This window comes from Diadema setosum, chromosome 1 (assembly GCF_964275005.1).
Source record: "Diadema setosum chromosome 1, eeDiaSeto1, whole genome shotgun sequence".
Lineage (NCBI taxonomy): Eukaryota > Metazoa > Echinodermata > Echinoidea > Diadematoida > Diadematidae > Diadema > Diadema setosum.
In genome coordinates, this window is record NC_092685.1 from 45,704,464 (window position 1) to 45,723,771 (window position 19,308).

The window sequence follows — 19,308 nt, forward strand, 5'->3', positions numbered from 1 at the left end:
ACCAGGTATTTTGGAATTGTTTAGCTCTGCAGAGCAGTAGCTGGTCAAAAATTGTGATTTTAGTCCAGTGTGTTGTGCCACTGCCGTCATTGGAAAGAGTGCCTGCTCTGCTTTTGGACATGAAAACATCTTTGAGAGGATTTAGCAAAGTTTTCACTAATGTGCGGAGGTGCCATTGTGGAATATACCATTTTTAGGGATTGACCATTTATGGTAAGTTACGGTCTTCTCAAATTTTAGGTTGGCATATGTCATTTAATGCCATTCCTTTCTTTAGTTCTTCTACCTTTTTTTCATTTGTGCAAGTTTCTTTATATAGATCATATATGTATTATGTAATAACTAATTTCTTATATTTCTGGTCTGCTGTTCAGGGAATATGAGGAAGGAAAGAAATATAATGAAAAAATGAATTGAAAACGATACAAAAATGCTACTACGTACTAGAAACCAAATTTCTGTTTCGGCATCAGAAAAGAATAACAAATACTTTACAAGCAGAGCTTTTATGATAATATGCATTCTTTTCATTTTATGTCTGAAGCCATATATGTTTTACTCAGTCATAAACAGTCCTTCACTGTTTAAACCTTGATAATTGATTCTTGTATGTCTTCCATCTGGAAAGGACAACTTGGAATCATGGAAATACAGTTTATGTTTCTGTTTATTGTGCAGATCCCATATTCTTTGTGTTTTCTCTCTCACTTTAAATCGAGCTGTCTATGCCTGAAAAATTGTAGTGTAACAGGGATCACAGATACCATTGTAACAGTTTTCAATATTAGCCTGTTGCTGGTGGAATATTTTACGCAAAGTATGTTTCTGACTCATCGTGTATACCGGGTACGTTGTTTTGTGGAATGCCTTCCTCATTTCTGTTGTCTGCAAACAGAAAAACTATATATCATATGTTTTCCTTTATTGAATGAATTAAGTATGCATTATTTCTGAGACTACTTTTTTATATCTTATTTTTAATCAATTTGTTACCTGGGTAATAAGTTAATAAGTTATCATTTGGCTCATTGGACATCAAATTTTTGTCTTCAAAGGGAATACCTCACAATTCTAAGAAATATCCACTTTGCTGCTGGTGCAAAAAATTAATCTCATTTTCTGCACGCATCACAGCCCACGCTCTTTCTCAGCCGCCTGACCATATCACTCACCTGAGCAATTTCATAATTGCCGTTGCTCTCTGTGATGTAAACAATCATATTGTCACGAAAGCCCAAACAAGTGGACACATAGCTAACCGGCACAAACAAACAAACAAACAAACACACACACACACACACACACATCCACAAATGGCCACATGCACATATTCAAAGTGAACTTCATCCATACACTTTGGTTGTGTGGTCAGTGGGGTATATGTATGTACGTCTTCCTCAATTGGAGCAAAAGTGAAACTATACTTCAGAAACATAACCAGAGCTATTTCAGTCCGTCATGCCAGAAAGTAAAGCATGCCATGGTCATAACCCAGCTCATTACCAGGGCAGGATATTTGTTAGCCATGTTGAGTATGTGTCCTCCAGATCTTGATAAATGTCTCTCACCAACCCCTTGTCATTGTGAGGGTATAATTAACTCTCAAAAGTGGCAATGCAGTTATGAGCTTGTGGCACTGAAATACCCTCATTCCTATTTTTTTTCTTTGCACAATATCACAAATTGTACACACCACAGTGACAAAAATGATGTGAATTTGTGATGCGATGTTTCCGATAAAAGCCGACCAACATTTCTGTAGTTGTTGCAGTTGCTTTGATAGTATGTGTGATCTACATTCAAATGATAGAAATAGCTCACTACCACAGAGAGATGATAAATGCTCTGATTAAGGTCTTCATGTACCTGTGCCTGAATCATGCAGAAAACTGTCATATTGTTTCTTGCCGTGTTGGCATGCTTCACATTCAATTATAAATCAAGGCAATTAGGGTCGCGCTATTGTCTGAGGTACAATGACTGAGGTGTAATTAACCTCACGTTTTCTGGCAACGCCAACCGAGCCTGAGCTGTTCGGGCTGCCGAGAACCAGAGCAGCCAGTCTGTGTGGCTGAGAAATTAAAGGAATCTGGAGGTCACTCTGTAATATTTGTAATGCATCATTAGGTGTTTGTTTGTTTTTTATGTCCTTGTAATTTGCTTTTTTTTTTTAAAGAGAAGCTCGATGAAGGGTGATAGTTCCCAACATTGTCTCCTTATTGACATGAATACATGATAGTCCAATTCTCTTTTCCTCACTCTCTCTACTATCTATTCAATCATGTATATTCATCTGTCTATCCACTCATCTGTCTGTCCGTCTGTATGTCTATCTACTCATCCATCTATCTATCCATCTGTCTATTCATCTATCTATTCATCCATCTGTCTGTCCATCCATTTGATATCAGTGTCTGTGCTCCTTGTTTTCATATATCTCTCCTGCACCTTCAATTTCTCATTTCTCTGTCTTAACTCTCTATCTATCTATGTTATATCTTTCTTTCTATTCATCCATCTATATAGGCCCTATCTTTCTTTCTTACTTTTTATCCATCCTTCTATCTATCTATCTCATTATCCTTATCTTGCTTCTCCACTTTTTAATTTCCATTCTAGATTTTTATGAGTTTCTCCTCTTGTCCTCATGTCTGTGTATTCAACTTTTCCACCTGCTATATCTCCATTATCAATCAGTATTCTCTTCCAAAGACTCCTTATCTCAGAGCCATATAGTAATCATTTGGGGAATATGAGATCGTATCTCCTCCCCTAGTACTTTGATCCCGTTTGAAGGAAAGCCTTTTGCAGTTGTTCTGTATGTTTTGACCAGGCCAGTTTGCATTGTCTCAGTTATTTGTATCACTGACCATGTTTGGTCATTCATGGCAATTATGTACATGTAAGTGTGTTTTCCAGCGGAAATGTCCAGAGCTGTGGCGTGTAGTTCATAATCCCTTTGAATGAGTCAGCTTAAGCACAGTATTGCAATGTTAGATAAGATCAAAACTGATGAAAATAAGAATATGATATTATCCGATGCAAAGAAAAAGCATGTTTGATTGCTGATTTTATTTTTTTATAGGGCCACATTTGTAAATTCTTAATTCACTGATGTCACAATTTTTTTTAGATGTAACATTACACGTCAGCACAATCTTGTGAGCTCTTTTGGCACTCATCTCTATAAATTGTTTCTAAATTTGCGTCATGAAAATTCACGTCTTTGTAAATTCGTGGCGAGGAACTTGTCACTCTAAATAGAGACTGACTCATGCTCTCAGCTTACACACATCAAACCTGAGGAATGAGCAAATCCATTTCCCCTAAAGGGAAGAAGTGGCAGGGAATGTATATTTTGAGCCGCAAAGAGTTCAGGCCAGATTTATCGCCTTCTGAAAAGTGACATCCTAAAAATATCACAGCAGATCCTGTGGGTTCAGTCTTCCCCAATCTACACAATACCAAACACATTGGCAACAGTGGCTGCAAAGGGCCCACTCTGCTGCCGATCTGTAAAAATATGCATTGTGTTTCAACAAATGTTATAAGACATATGGCTCTCAGCTGCTGTGGCAAATGCGAAAGGAAAAGAGAAAGGTTTGTAAAATTTACATAAAATAGTTTCCTTGGGGTGTCAGTCACTTATAATTTGCATGGTTATGGGTGACTAATGTATTCACACAGACTGTGACATGCAGCTTTTTGTTGCAATTCACTGCGTAATTCCCCCTGTCTTTGTTTCTCTTTTACTTCCCTGATGGTATTTCCTTGTGACGATTTGAAATCAAAAGAAAGAATTGAAGAGAGGATGAAACTGGAAGAGTTGATTGACCAAGCTGAGCATGCATTGATCCACTTTCACTATTTTCTCTCTTTGCAGGGCCTGCCCTTCCTCTGTTGCAGCTAAACGAGCCAAGCTGAGTTTGTCCCGACCGAACTGCCCACTTGAAACCGCAGGAAGGAATGACTCGCAATGAAGCATCTACAGCTGTCCTCGTCGCCTGGTAACCTCAGTGGGAACAATCTGGTTGTCATCATCATGCCCCAGGAACCCACAGCCACGTCCATTGCAGACCTCGGTCATCACGGCACCAATGCCAATGCCACCCAGGATCTGGCCAGTGCGTTCCCGTCTCTTGAGGAAGGGATGGAAGCCACGTGGAGCGCCCAGGCGTACATCGCACTGGCCATCATCTTCCTGCTCATGACCATCACGTTCATCGGCAACATCCTCATCATCGTGTCGGTGGCAAAGTTCAAGAGACTGCAGATCCCGCCCAACTACATCTTGGTGAATCTCGCCGTGGCCGACATAGGCTTGGCAATCATGATGCCGTTCCTGTTTGCCATCAACTTCCTGCGTGATGTGGAGGATGGGAATGTTTTATGCCTCGTGCCGTACTGTCTAATGTCCCTTCTTAGCGGTGTATCGGTGCTGAACCTCAGCATCATTGCCTATGATCGCTACTCCGCCCTGGTGGAGCCCTTGAAGTACTCGTCGCGAGTGACGACAGTCCGCATCGCTGCCATCTGTCTGATGGTGTGGCTGTATGTAACTGTTGTTTCAGCTATTCCACTCGTGGGATGGTTTTACCCTCTGTCAGGCATGAACATGATGTGTACTCTGAACTTCTACCACAACTACACTGCCCTGGCGCAAGTCATTGCCATTTTCTTGCCCGCGCTGGTGTGCATGTTCTTCTGTTACTGTCGCGTGATGCTTGTCGCAAGGCACCACACCCGTGCCATATCCGCCGTCCAGTTTTCACTCTTCCCAGGTGTACTGAATAAGAACTACAACATGTTTAAAGGTAACAAGTACTGGAGGACACTGGCCCTCATATTGGGCGTCTTTACCTTTACCTGGGGTGTATTCATGACCTCGGTGGTGGTTGAGGTCTTCTGCGAAAAGTGCGCAAAGTTTTTGACAATGCACAACTATTCCGGACTCCTCCTCCTCCTAAACAGCAGTCTCAATCCCTGGATCTATGCATACCGCAACCAGGACTTTCGAGCTGCTTTCAGCAGGGTGCTGCGCTGCTTCCGGAAGCCCTGCAAGCGGACGCTGACGCGGTCCAGCTCAAACCTGGTGGGTGAGCGCCGGAATTCGCGCATGTCTGTCGCCCTCAGCCGGACGAACAGCCTGTGCGGCAACCTGCAAACCCTGCAGATGCTCTACGAGCAGGAGATGGCGCTCAAGAACAACAACCAGCAGGATTTCAAGAATGGGGAGGTGGAGACAAGGCAGACCTCGGTAGCCAACAGCAAGGCGTCCGTCAGACGCGAAAATGACGAGGACATCGAGAGGGCGACTGAGCAAGAGTCTGCCCAAGTGAAGGAAGAAGTCTAGACTTGTCTGTACTAGAGTGGACATGAGACATAGAGCCCTTTATCCAAGCAATCTTGATTCAAGAGGGCTTTGATTTGAAATCGCAGCCCTGCTAGTTTCCGGAATTGCAAACTACGACACCAAATTTGCAATTAATGGCATGAACACAGTCTTAACGAATCAACCAAACACAACCTCATCTTCTGTCCAGTCATTCCATTTGAAATCCTGTGCTTTTGATATAACAAGCACTCTTCAATACCATGGAGGTGATAAATGATGTGAAAGTAATCAGATTTTCCATGTGCAATAGGTTATCTGCCTTCAATCTGACATCAAAGGTGGAAAAGAAGCTTCCTGTGATCAAATTTAGTTCATATCTAGCTAACTTGGACTTCCCCACTTGTTTGACTTGGAAATAAGATTTTTGCATCAGTGAAGAATGTCAGAAGAGTGATAAAAAGGATACTGTGATATCTTTTTCTAGTGTAGCAGATTGCAGAGTACTATTTTAGATAGGAAAATATCCTTGATGATCGATTTTCTATGAATTGGAAACTGAAATGCCTTAATATGATGATGATATCACAGTAGTGGAATGGTATAAAATTTAGACTGTGCAGTTGTGCACCATCCATTTATAAAACTGATACGAAGAATGGGTCTGGTGACTTTCTTGAGAATTGTAAGTTTTTGTGGCCCAATGAACTAGTGGAATATGCTCTTATCAGGTTTTATCACAAAATCTCTTTGCACATTCGTGACATTACGAAGAATCACTCATTAACTGCCAGTCATTGGAGCCACAGATGTTGTATGAGTTTTGCATTGTATGTAATTCAGTATCATACACCTATCACAAGTTTTCACTTTTTAGTGTATGTTTCATCTATTTATATTGTGTGAATATTGTTGTGCAATCGTCAAGGAAAGTTACCTTCTCTTGTGCACCAAAGAACATTACTAAAGTAGTAGTGTTGAGTCTCTTTGTGATATAGTTTTCACCTTGTCCATATACATTTTGAGTATACACCATCTCTAATGTGTGCTTTGTGACTTTGATTGGAAAACATTGATTTCACTTTGTTGGCATTTGTTCAATAGGGTAATGGAGCACATGATAGTATTCTTAGGAGTCGGTTTAGAATGACTGGGGTAGCAAAAGTGGGATACTACCCCCATTTGAAGTGTAAACATAATTGAATGCAAATGTGGTGAGAGCTTATCGAAAGAGTTTCAAAAACATGCTGTGGATGAAATTTAATGTTAGGTATGTAAATTTGTCTTTTTTATTAAAAACAAAAAAAAAATATTCTAGGTATTAAAAAAATGGCAATATGACACTTGAAGCTGAGCAGAGGAATGGCATATTTTTACATTGACTGGGCAGAGAGTGTACAGTGGATGTGTTTTTGTGCTACGGAATAAGATACAATAATTCTTTCGTCAAACTAAACTTTGGAACACTGTGATTATTTTTTCAAAGCACATTCATGTCATTTCTTATCTAAAATCCATCCATCCCATGGCCCAAATCTGATCATGTATTTTTGATTCACACCCATGTAATCCTTTTATAGGCTATGTGCAAAGGACTAATTAATCTCTCCAGTTATCTGTGCTCTCTTGCTCATCTGCTTGCAGCATAATCCTCCCTTGTTTCAAGTGACATTAATGAGATTCAGGACTCTGATCTGTTTGTCTTAGACAAATTGCTAATGTCCATCAAGGATTTTTGCAATTTAACGTATTGTGTTGCCTTGATTCTATTGTAAAATCAAATGTGCCAGAATGCTTTACCTTTTTTTTTTTAATCTTTCGTTCTTTCAATTAGCATATGGTACATTTTCACAGTACAAGCCAAGAGATATAATGATTTAAATATATCTTGCCTGTCTCCTGGGTTCAATTTTAATAAAATTCTTTAGATAGATTAATTGCTATGATGCTTGTTCAGGGCCCAACTTGGCAAGGTGAGTTATGATGCAATCCAAGATCTGCTGGATTTTTATTCTGCAATGAAAGGGAGTCCAGAATTTAGGCTCACCTCTTTGCCAAATTTAGAACTTGACAATGGCCAAGATAGAATGATAGTGAGAGAGGGAAAGAGGGAGAAGGGGGGGGGGGGAGAGCATTGTCGAAAGATCACTATTCTGTGCGAGGTAAGCTTATTAGCTAATCATATTAACACTGATAACGGGGACCTGCACTGGGCACACCTGTTTCATACTAGGCATTTCCGTGTCAAGGTGATAGAAAGCTTAAAATAGATCTCTATCATTCAACCAAGACTGCTCCTAAATCATTGACCAATAATTATATATCATCATGTCAGCCATTATATTGGATAGAATAGATTGTGTCCCTTTTTCCTCAAGAGGAAGTCCCTAATATCATTTTTTTTTCCCTGTGAGAATTTGACCATCTTTAAAAGATATATTTCACTTTATCAATCTCACTTTTTTAAGAGGAAGCGTTGCTTGGTAAGGTGTTTGCTCTGGGTATGGAGTGTTTTGGGCACAGGTGTATATTTCTGCATACATTTGCATGTCTATTTTATAATGTCCTTATTTATTTATTGTGATACGACTCTCATACTCGTTGAAAATGTACTAAAAGTATGTGCAAGTGATGCATAGTTGGGATTGGCTAATTTGTGTGTTAACCCTTAAGAGAGAGAGAGAGTGAGAGAGAGGGAGGGAGAGGGAGAGAGAGAGGTGAGATCTAGAAAGGAGTTCTCACTTAAGAGTCAGGTTGCACTTTACCACCTACGTCTTGATTTGCTGAGTATTTTTGTCAATACATTTTGTCAATAAATTGGTAAAAGCACAGCTGATCTGGTATGCCCATCTCTTTCTTGAAGCAACTGTTTTGTGAATTTGTATTTTCTGATTGCAATGATAGTGCAATAGAGACAGCGAAAGATAGAGAGAGAAACAAAAAAGAGAAGGTGTTTGAATGTGTGTAAGCTCTTTTAGAAATTACTAACTTGGACGGAGTATGTTAAATTTGTTCGGATGATAGTCTTTTTAAGGAATTCGGACAGAAATTAACAATCAAGCTACTAATATTTATCTTGTTACACTTCTTGAGAAGAGGAATCGCTACTGCTTAGACACGAATTCATATGCATGTTTGTGTGTGTGTGTGTGTGTCTGTGTGTGTGCGTGTGTGTGTGTGTAACCTCCTTGATGTACTTAATCTACAAATGCATGTGCAGTAAATTAATAATTTGGGGCTATAAAAGGAAGCATTAACAATCATTGGAAAAAACATTTTGTGGGGCCTTGAATTTAGCACACTTTGCAGGGTTCAATGTACCAGAAAAATCTGCATGAAGCAGGAACAGAACAATAACAACAACAACAACAATAAATGATCAGGGATACATTCTTTGTGGCATTGACCAGTATTTGACTGCAATCCTACCCCTATTCATCCATGAAACGCAAGGGCAGAGTAATAAAGGGACAGGAATATGGCATGTATGACATTAGGAATACGTTCGTTCGTTGATGAGCTCTTTCAGGAGTACATTGAACTAGATATACTGGCAACACCAAACATTGCACTATATATACCCGCAACACCAAACACTAATGACAAACACGGTCATCCTACATAGTGTAACACCTGCTGACAAATCATGAACATTAAACATATGTAATGGTCTGAATTCCCATACAGGGTCTAGATGTAAGACCATGGTCTACATCTTAACCACATTTGGAAATTTTGGGGGAAATAAATGAGTCAAACACAATGCATTATAATAAGTCCAAGCTGTATCACCAAACTCAAATCCAAATTGTAACTTTGACGCCAAACAGCTTTTATCTTCATAGAGGTTTTTTGTTAGTTAGTTTGTTTGTTTGTTTTTTTTACTATATTTCTCCATGAATAAGATCCTATGCTTGATCTTTACTATTATGGTTGAGCATACTAACTTATTTACTGAGAGAAATAGTGTAAAAGGAAAACCACTATAACTACACATTCTCTGCAAAACAATTTCCTTCGACTTTGATCTGTATCCCAACTTCTTGCCATCACATGAATGCAAAGTGAGAACAATTTAAACAGAAAGCAATATTTCTAATACCAGTAGCATAACCTTAACACTCTACAATCATGATCAAAGATAGTCTGCTAGACAATGCTAAGAGCAAAGAGAAGCATTGTGTTTGTTTAACCCATTGAAGACGAGTCCCGAGTATGATCAGGTAGGTGTCTATGGGGGTCTAGGGCAATTACCCCCTGGGCAATTACCCCGGACCCTTCCCCTGTCCCTAATCGTAATCCTAATCCTGAAACTAATCCTAACCATAACCCAAACTCCTAACACTAAACCTAACCCTAACCCTAATCTTAACTCTAACCTTACCACTAACCAGTATTTAGCCGGGGGGTAATTGCCCTCTGGGGGTAATTGCCCGGATACGGTCTATATGGAAAGTGCAAGTTATAGCAAAATCAGCCTGTCCTCAAAGAATTGAATATGGACACAATAGAAATTGCTAGCTTTCTAGGGATTTCTGTTTAATCCATTACCTTTGAAGGACGGATGACAATTACCAATGAGAATAGGCACTACCTCAGAGGAACATTTTACTGCTACTAGATATCTAAGATTGAACTGACATGTTTGTGGGTTTTCTGAATACAACTTCCCTTGCATCCATAGTTATGTTCTTTACTACACGTACATTGTAAAAAACAGATTCCTTCTGATGCATCAAGTCATTCCTGTGATGTATTCTGAACAACAGAGGGCAGCATTCACCAACACAGTAGAGCGCTATTTGATATTGCGGCAGTGTCGTGCAGGATATTCTCAGTGGGATTTTAGAGGTGTATACCCTACTCAGGAGCCTTAAGGAAAACAAGCAAACAACAAACATACAAACTTGACAATGTTAACAGTTAGCAGTCGCCATACTTTTAAGCATGCCAGAGTGGTATTCAGACCAAGGAGGTGAAATCTATCTGATTCTAAAATAATTCGAGTATAACTGGAAAATAAGTTGTACTGTAAACTAGTAGCATGATAGACTTTCTATGATTTTTTTTCTTCAAAAGTTGATTGATATACAAATTTCAAAGGAGAATATGCCTATAAAGGTGATTGTTTTGATTAGAAAAGTCAAACAAAAGCAACAAAGATGCAAACACTATATAATACAATGACCATTAACAGAACATGGTGTCTTACAGGAACATCATGGTACTGTAAATCAAGATATTTTCATGGCATTAAATTTTTGGCAAATTGTCACTGGCATTCAAAGCATACAATGTAGTCAAGAACTTTTGCGTGCATTCTAATTTTGTTAATCTTTGCCCCCACAAAATTCACAAAATTAAAATGCACACGAACATTCCTTGTTTTACAGTAGTCTTCATGGTCACGGGATGATGCCCTCTCACATGCACGAAGAAAGACACAGGTGGACAGATGGCTTCAATAAGATTAAATTAATTGGGAGAGTGAATGAGTGATAAATGACAAAGTTTAAGTGTTGGCCTTTTTCATGTCAACAAGAAAACCCCATGTCCAAACAGAAAATGCGCAACACTTCCATGCAAAGCAAGCTCCCCTGACCCACCCCTCCCCCTCATACACACAAACAAAAGCACAGACAAAAATTTCCATGGGCACCTTCAATATAAACAATACTGAAACAGAATTACTACATGTATTCACCTTCAATATGCATGGTTTAATGTCATCACACCTCTTTATCTCTTCACACAGTATCATCATCTATAAGAGAACAAAAATAAATAAAATATAATCATGCATTTATCTGTTGCTTGATCAAATTTCCAACAAGAAGAAGCTGTGTGCAACTTGTGCAACATGTTATGATTAGACTGTCATCTTGGATGATTTAAGGATTTCAAGACTGAAGAAGTATCTGATCATCTACCCTGGAATTTAATGTTCAGCAAGAGATGCTCACAGCATTCTGAATATAACTGGGAATTATACATGGCTATATTTGTGGATTGAGTGAATGCAGCAATATTAGTACAACACATCACTGAAGTTTGAGGAAAATCAGGCAATCTGTTCAAACGTTACAAATTTTTAAAGACAGTTCATGATGTCACTGCAGGATAATGATATAAAGAAAATATACACACAATCACTTTTCATGAAAATCACATGTTCCACTGACTTGTTACTGACTATTCCCCCTACTTTCTGAAAGGGGTACATCATGTGGTCTTTTGTTATGCTTGAAAAATGAAAAAAACATTGAATTTTCTCTACATTTTTTGGCACTGTTTGCTACATATTTGCAATAGAATACAGTGAATTCCATTGGTAGATACATGTTTTGCAGCAGAAAAGCCAAGACAATTCAGTACAAAGGTACACCAAAGGTATGTTTCTTCTAGGGTTGGCCTGTATAAAAATGAATAGAAAAAAAAATAATCTTGTTTCAGCCTTTTTGTTCGAAATGAAAGTTATTCAACTAATGGCTACAGGCAAGAATATTTAGAGAACAGCAATGCTCCTCGTAACAAGCTGAGTCCCTCTAGATACGCATTTATGGCAGTGGGGTCATAGGACATATAGGAGACTTATTAGGAAATTAATGATGTTAGCTGACTTACCGAGTATACAATTTTGTCCCATGGACTCATCTCTCAAACTTGGACTGCGCCCTCTATAGTCACAAGCATGAAAGGGGAATTTCCCCTTTATGAGAAAGTGGTATTGCCCAAAATGGTTCATAAAGCATGGTACCTTGTATAAATCATGTAATATGCGTCTTGGTTTCATAGGCTTAATGTTCCTTGCAAACACATCCGGATCTGTGGTGCAGACTTACATCGGGATAGACTAAAACAAGATAGTTCTGAGGTGGGTGCTGAAGAATCACAAGACAAAAAAAAATAAAATTGAGCAGGATTATGCATGGCAAAAATATGTATGTCAAGAAGATTCACAGTACGTAACATTGCATGCACCAAACTTTTAAAGGGTACTAAAAACTAGTACACTTCATAAGTTATATTCCTTTCTACAGAAATGTTATGTGGTCAGTTGCTCTTGTTTAACATAAGCTATGACATTACTCATGCAAATAAAATTTCTGCTTGGGAATCCAACACATTTTGTTGCATCTGAGAGTATTTTTCCAGCGATAACAAAAACAATCCAAGCAAAGTGTATTTTGTCAACCTGATCTCTTTGAATGAAAAAAAAAATAGAGAAATTATGTTGTCAACTTGATCTTGAGAAACAAATGAACACAGGCAAATGACAATTTGTATTCAAAATTTTCAGCATGATCACATGTCACATAACTGTCATACTTTAAAGTTGCAAGTGATGCCACTAGGGCTTGCCTTCTGTTTGCATAGATCTAGCATCTCTTCCATATTGCTGATAATTCGGGGAAGCATTGTCTCTCGAACGTGGGCTTGCTCCATCATCATCAGGATTTCCTGGAGCATCCTTTGAAGTTCGCGAGCGTAATCGATGTGTGCCACATCACTGCGGGATAGCGGCTGAGTGCATAGCATCTCTGATGTGAAGTTGGTACCACCACCACCTACCGGCGTGGTATCTTGGGTGGCGGTCACCGCAGGAGCAACCTCGCTGGATCCCTGATCAGTCCCGCTGCTGCTGCCGTTGTCCATGACATGCAGCGCTTCAATGACCACTGACTGTGGTCGAGACTCGTGTGGAGTGGGAAGGTCAGCTCGTCTGGCTAGTTTTTCCTTCTTTTCCAGCCGTCTCTGGATGGCACGAATTTGGCTTCTGTTGATGCGCTGCAGGCGGGCATCTTGCGTCTCGCACGCCCTACGCTGGTACTCCTCATGGATTTGTTCGACGGACACTCCCGACTTCAGCTTGTCCCTAATCTCCTTCCGAACTCCATCCGGCAAGGGATGGTGCACGGCATCATCTGGGGATACCGCGTGGGAGTGGGATTTGTAGTACGCGACATCGACCCTCCCCGACTTCTTGCACCTCCGGACAAGCATTCGGGCGGGGCAGACTAGGTTTGTCTTAACGACACCCTTCCTGGGTCTTCTGTCTGTTTTCCTGGCCATTTTGTTCTTGGCTGTATGGCTGCGAGCACTGCCATCTCTCTGGCAGATGTAGTGCTGATGGACCACGGAGAGGTGATCGATGTCGCCTCGCTGCTTTGTGAACAGGACGAAATTCTCCTTCTCCTCCTGAGTCTTCCAAGCGAGGAAATTTTCTGCCGTTGGGAAGGAAATGTCAATCTTCTCTGTGATCTGTCCATGTGCTGTTTCAAAGTGAGACAGCAGCTTTGTCTGGTGATAGAACTTTGCAGTGCATCCTGGAAAACTACACGAAGCCCGCCCTCTTGCTGTGCCTCTCTTGTGAATGTTTCTGTTGTGGCGGTTCAGGTTTGTTCGGAAGGTGAATCTGGTCTGGCACAAGGAGCACTCAAACCCTCCAGCCTGGACAACAAAAAAACAAACAAACAAACAAACAAAAACAAAAACATTAACAAGAACAGGATGAATATGTAACTGCATACTGCTGCCTTACGTCAAGGAAAATACACTGACTCGTTTGATATGATAATAATACACTGTAGTATCCTTCATATTGATTATTACAGACTGTAATTTTTGCATGTCTCTGGCATTATATGCAAGAATGTGCACATAATCCCACATCTTTTTCACAGCTTGACTAAACTCAATACATTGTATTATCAAAACAATAGCCTCATGTTAAGTTACTGCCTGTACAGTAATAGAAGGTCAAATCAAGTATCTTGGACAGAAGTGTGTACATGGAGTAAAATTTAACAGATGTTGCTATTTTGAAAAATAAAAGGTCTCCTAGAAACATGGGGAATTTGAATAAAGTATGATAAAGAAGGTTAAGCTGGACATCCAGTGCATACATTTTATCTAAAGGTGACAAGAAAACTTCTTGTGCAGTAATTCTGGAATGCCAACTTCAAGATTGTTGTTTCATTTCGTTCAAAATATTTATAATAGAAATTTTGTGCTTACTTATGAAATGTAACAGTGTATTATAAATTGCCTTTTTTTTGGGGGGGGGGTGTTGTTGTGTTTTGGAAGGAGTTGATAATTTTTTGTATTATTATGCACATACAGTCTGTTTTTTGAATTTTTGAACCAAATATGGTTAGCCTTCAGACTTTTATTTAATAAAATCTGAATTGAACTGAACTGAATGGAATTGAATCGGAGTCTATGAAAATATCCAAGATTTGGGGAAATCTCTGGAAATGGATCAGAACACTCAGCCACAAGCTTAAACCACTTGACAAAAATGTTTGTGGATTAAAGATTCTAAATGACATTGATGACACCGACAAAACCAGGCTCTGATAAATCCTGTTCTTCAGTTTTTGAACTGCATGTTAAATTAGCAAAATTTGGGGAGCAAGAACAATAATTTGGCAAATCCACTTAATTTGCGGTTGACCGATTATCAAACTGTTTAACAGATGAAGGCTTCACCCGTCTGCACACAATGTTTCAATATGGTAGAACTGAACTGCTCACTTGCACAGAGGTTGGTTTTAGTACCTTATCTGATATGTTTTCATGAGCCATAGTCATCGAGGTTTCAGGTTAAGCTTTACTTATGCTGTCAGAACTTGCTGGCTGGCTTTCTCCGAAGTCCTTTTCATTTCATCCAAGCTTGTTCCATTCTGTGACCCCATCTTCAGAAAAATAAGAGAATAATTCACAATGTAAATGTAAAAAGAAACAGGTGTTTTTCTTGTATGATATCGCAAATAGGCAAGTCAAAAATAAAACTTGATATTAAACAGAAACAGTTGTCATATCATGATCCTCAATATCATCAAGCAGTAATGAATTTCTAGGTCAGCAATATATTCTAGATCTAGTATCTAGGTCTAAATTCACAGTTAGCATGGACATGGTTTATAAATTTACTGAAGTTAAGTTTGGCTCGGTATAGCTTGGTGTGTAGTGTCGCAGTGCGCGTTCAGTTTCTGCGACAGACCAGGGAGGTGAGGACCAACATGGCAGTGTATCAAAGTAATTTTTTTTTTTTTTTTAACCCTGAGCCTGAAAGTTGGACTACCGGGTAGGCCTTCGCGCATCACACACCCATTCATAACACCGGGCCGGGGCTCTGCCACTAAAGCCCAAAAAGGAAAAGAACCAGTGCAGCTAAGCAGTGCAATGACAGCGTATTTACACACATCACAAAATTCAACATATGGGACTGGCATCTTCACGGCTAATGATGCTGAGATCAAACCGAACCTTTCGAGAGAACAGAGAAGGAATCACCTTGAACGACTACTGTCTAAACGTAAAATGTACTTCATTTTCTGTGTTGGCGTCCGTGGAAACTTTACCAGAGAAATTAAGACGTTTTATGCCCGGTTGCAATCTAGCGGTGAAACCACAGACATCAGACAGTCGGTCGCTAGCTGCCGTTGTTGTTGTTATTATTATTTTGATTCTTACGCGATCCCGAGGGTCGAGGGTAGAACCTAGTTTTACGTACCAGACCCGGACATACGGATTTGTAAATGAAAACAACGTGGATGTATCTATCCACAATTCAATGATCAATTCAAGCAGTGACAGCGTAGATCTAGACATCTTGAGTTATGCAATCCTTTTTAAGTTTTAACCAAAAAAAAAAAAAAAAACACGTTTAATTCAGCAATTAAGGCATAGGCCCTATTTGAACTACTAGTATAGACAAATTCCAGTATTATCAGAGTACAGAAATGAGACTATTTCTTAAACTTCCTAGAAATTATCTACTCCAGATAAGAATGTTATCAATATCATAAAGAAAGAGAGGGATGGGGAGAGAAAGTGGGAGAGAGGGAGAGAGAGAAAAAAAAAACCCTACAAAACAGTGTAAAAAAAAATTAAGCAAAATAGGATAAAAAATACAGAAGCTATCAAAGAACTTATGACATTTTGAAATGTCAACTTTTTTTTTTTTTTTTTTGGAAAACACTTCTTGACCAGTCGTAATATTATGAATATTCAAATCCGCAGTCATCCCCTTGAAGGCGTTTAATTTGATCATGATTTTTTGTTTTGTTTTGTTTAAGTTAATGATCTCAGCCAAAAGGCAAAGAAGCGATGTTAGCAGATGCTGATGATATTGCAGTTTTGTTTGATGAATACAGAGAGCCAGGTTTATTGACAGCTATATGTTCAAGATTGTGGATATCTTCTCGCTGATATTTCCTTTTAAGGAACTTGTAATGAGCTATTCAGTGTATTGACCATTTCGTATTTTCTTCCCATCGGGGTTTCCATGTAGGTCCTACTTTGTTGTGTTGTGAAAAAAAAAAGTTCCATGATGGATGAAGTACTTGTAATAATGATAATTGACAGTGCTTATATAGCGCATAACACAAAGTGATAATGTCCCTATGTGCTCAAAAAAATGAAATGATTATACAATTCCAATTACAGTGATGGTACTGAGTTTCATGTTTGCTTACACCATAAACAAATGCATTTTCAAAGCAGACTTAATGTATTTATATCAGTGATTTGTCTTAACTTCTGAGGTAAATTATTCCATAAAGTACGGGTATTAAAAGCAAATGTTCGTTCTCCGTAAAATTTGGTTCTTCTGTTTGGAATAACAAAATAAATCTTTGCTTTTTGAATGAAGGTTCTTCTCTGCATGGTGTGTAGATTTGAAGTAGCTCCCTTAGATAATGTGGAGCAAACATATAGAAACATTCAAATGCTAATAACAATATCTTAAACTGAATCCAATTTTTGACTGGAAGCCAGTGTAAACTTCTTAAAACTGGTGAAATTTGTTCATGTTTCTTGATTTTGAATACCCGCGTGCAGCAGAGTTTTGGATTGAGTTTCCATGAGCAACTTATCATCCATGATTACACCTAAATTTTTGCAAGTGTATGCTGCATGGATTAAGACTGTATGGATTCTACTGCCCGAAAATGCAAGAAATATGGAGAAATTCTGTTTTGGCACTGTTCAACTTCAGCCCATTGAGTATCGACCATTCCTTTATCGCTCTGATACAGGATACAGGATTTGAATCTGTGGGATTACATTCTCAATTCAGATTGGTTAAAAGCTGTACAGCTGGGTATCATTGGCATAAAACATCTTGATAGGATCTTGATGAAAGATTGGTATATACAATATTATTGGTTTGTACAGCATCTCTATGCTGAACGAACTGTTTTAGTGCTTATTATATTCTTTTCAAACGGCAAAAGGTTCCAACAGAGAGAGAGAGAGAAAAAAAAGTCGGGCCCTCATCCCCCTAGTCCTCCGCGGCCTCCCCCCACCCCCCACACGCACACACATACGCACACACACACACACACAACACCACACCACTCCACGTGAGTAAACATATCTCGGGTACAAACTCCTCCGAATGGGGTGAGAAAGTGCAGTGGTGGAGCTGAAATCACAGCCGCTAGCCGTACCATCCCGGCGGCGTTTTTTCCCGGCGCGCGGCCGAGGAAGTAGGCGACAAAACGTAGGCGACTACTCTGCACGCAAGCTGTGCTGGACATCGACATAGACCTTATCGCAAATAGCATTTGTCGCTGGGTGGCGCTGTTCGCACAAAGGATTGTGGGACTGAATAGGGGGCAAACGCCGATTCGATTTTCGGGATCGCGAAGCCACGCACCGCCGCCCGCACGCAACGTAGTCTCCCGTTTAGGGTTTGGAAAAGAGACTAACTCCGAGCGAACGCGCCGCGTGAGTGCGAGATTGCGTTGGCTTACCCGTAGCACTCGTAACTCGCAATAGTCTGTGTGGTGAGTTAGTCTCAAATCTCAGCCACGTGGCCTTGCTAAAATCATACGCAAAGCCATACGATTCGCGGAGTGACAGTGTTCAGCGCGTTTTTTACAACTCTGATTCTTCAACCAAAGGCAATAAAACAATGTTTGTTTGATTACTGCACATGACAATAACGACATAGCTTCTCGTAGGTTTTTACAGCTTTTTATAACTGATTTCAAGCATTTGTTTGAAGGATAGGCGAGTACAGTACCGTAGATAGCGAGCCCATGCGGCATGAAGCACAGCGAACACTGAGACATGTACATTTAATCGCAAAAACTAACTTTTTTGTAATAATTTTCATTTGTGGAACTACCAGTTTATCCCTTATTGCCAATGTTCCCCATCCGTGTATACCATGAGATCTGCATGAGCTATGGCCTGGTGATCTGCTTCCACGACATGCATTATTGTTCGTTGTTTTCAATAAAGTACACAACAATTATTGTATGATGTATGAGAAAAAAAGATAAATCAGAGAACAAAGAATGTGTGTGTAGGTGTGTGTGTGTGTTTGTCTGTGTGGCTTGTTATTCATTAAGTTTTAAAAAGGAATAAATTATATGTACTGCTGTGATCTTAAGTATTGAAAATGCATCGTTCAACAGTTTAAAAAAAATTAAATCATGCAACCTTCCTGTTTGATTAATTTCATTTTCCCTTCACTTATATGCCTGTCCCTCAAACACCACATCTTCTTTTCTATCTTTCTTCGCTTTCTTCTTGCGACTCAACAGAAACAGACAGGGCAACACACATGTTGCTTTGATGAAAAATCTCTTGTCCAACTCTCTCCCAAATTATTTGGAATGAGCTTACATGCAAATTCATAATTGTTACATGAATAATTATTCATACACCGATTTATCTTGACGAAAATGCAATGAGGAAACAATGACTGAAACAGAATGATATCATTCATCACATATAAATGAAAATGCAACATCAGATGAGTTGAGGGATAAAGGAGTGGTATAGGCCCTACATGTAATTACAGAGAGGGGATTATACACTTACAAGTGCTGTACTGCTATGAAGGACTCAGTTCATTTGAATAATTATTGAATGGAATGGATTTCGGGTTCAAAATAAATTCATTTTTCTGCTTGTTTGTCTTCCTTCCATTCTTCTGAGCTCGACTGTTCACAATT

The 19,308-nt window shown here is 39.3% G+C and overlaps 2 protein-coding genes across 2 annotated transcripts; one reads left to right on the forward strand and one right to left on the reverse strand.

Moving 5' to 3' along the window:
* The first annotated feature begins 3,976 nt into the window (after positions 1 to 3,976).
* Positions 3,977 to 8,155, forward strand: LOC140231202 (adrenocorticotropic hormone receptor-like). The gene has a single exon (XM_072311352.1). The coding sequence runs from the start codon at positions 3,977 to 3,979 to the stop codon at positions 5,351 to 5,353; it is 1,377 nt and encodes a 458-aa protein (XP_072167453.1). The 3' UTR covers positions 5,354 to 8,155.
* A 2,884-nt stretch (positions 8,156 to 11,039) lies between these two features.
* Positions 11,040 to 15,770, reverse strand: LOC140231214 (uncharacterized). The gene is made up of 3 exons (XM_072311363.1): positions 15,632 to 15,770; positions 14,894 to 15,030; positions 11,040 to 13,783 (listed from the first exon to the last, which is right to left on the reverse strand). Exons 2-3 carry the CDS (start codon positions 14,924 to 14,926, stop codon positions 12,656 to 12,658), a joined length of 1,161 nt encoding a protein of 386 aa, XP_072167464.1. The 5' UTR covers positions 14,927 to 15,030; positions 15,632 to 15,770; the 3' UTR covers positions 11,040 to 12,655.
* Positions 15,771 to 19,308: the final 3,538 nt, after the last annotated feature.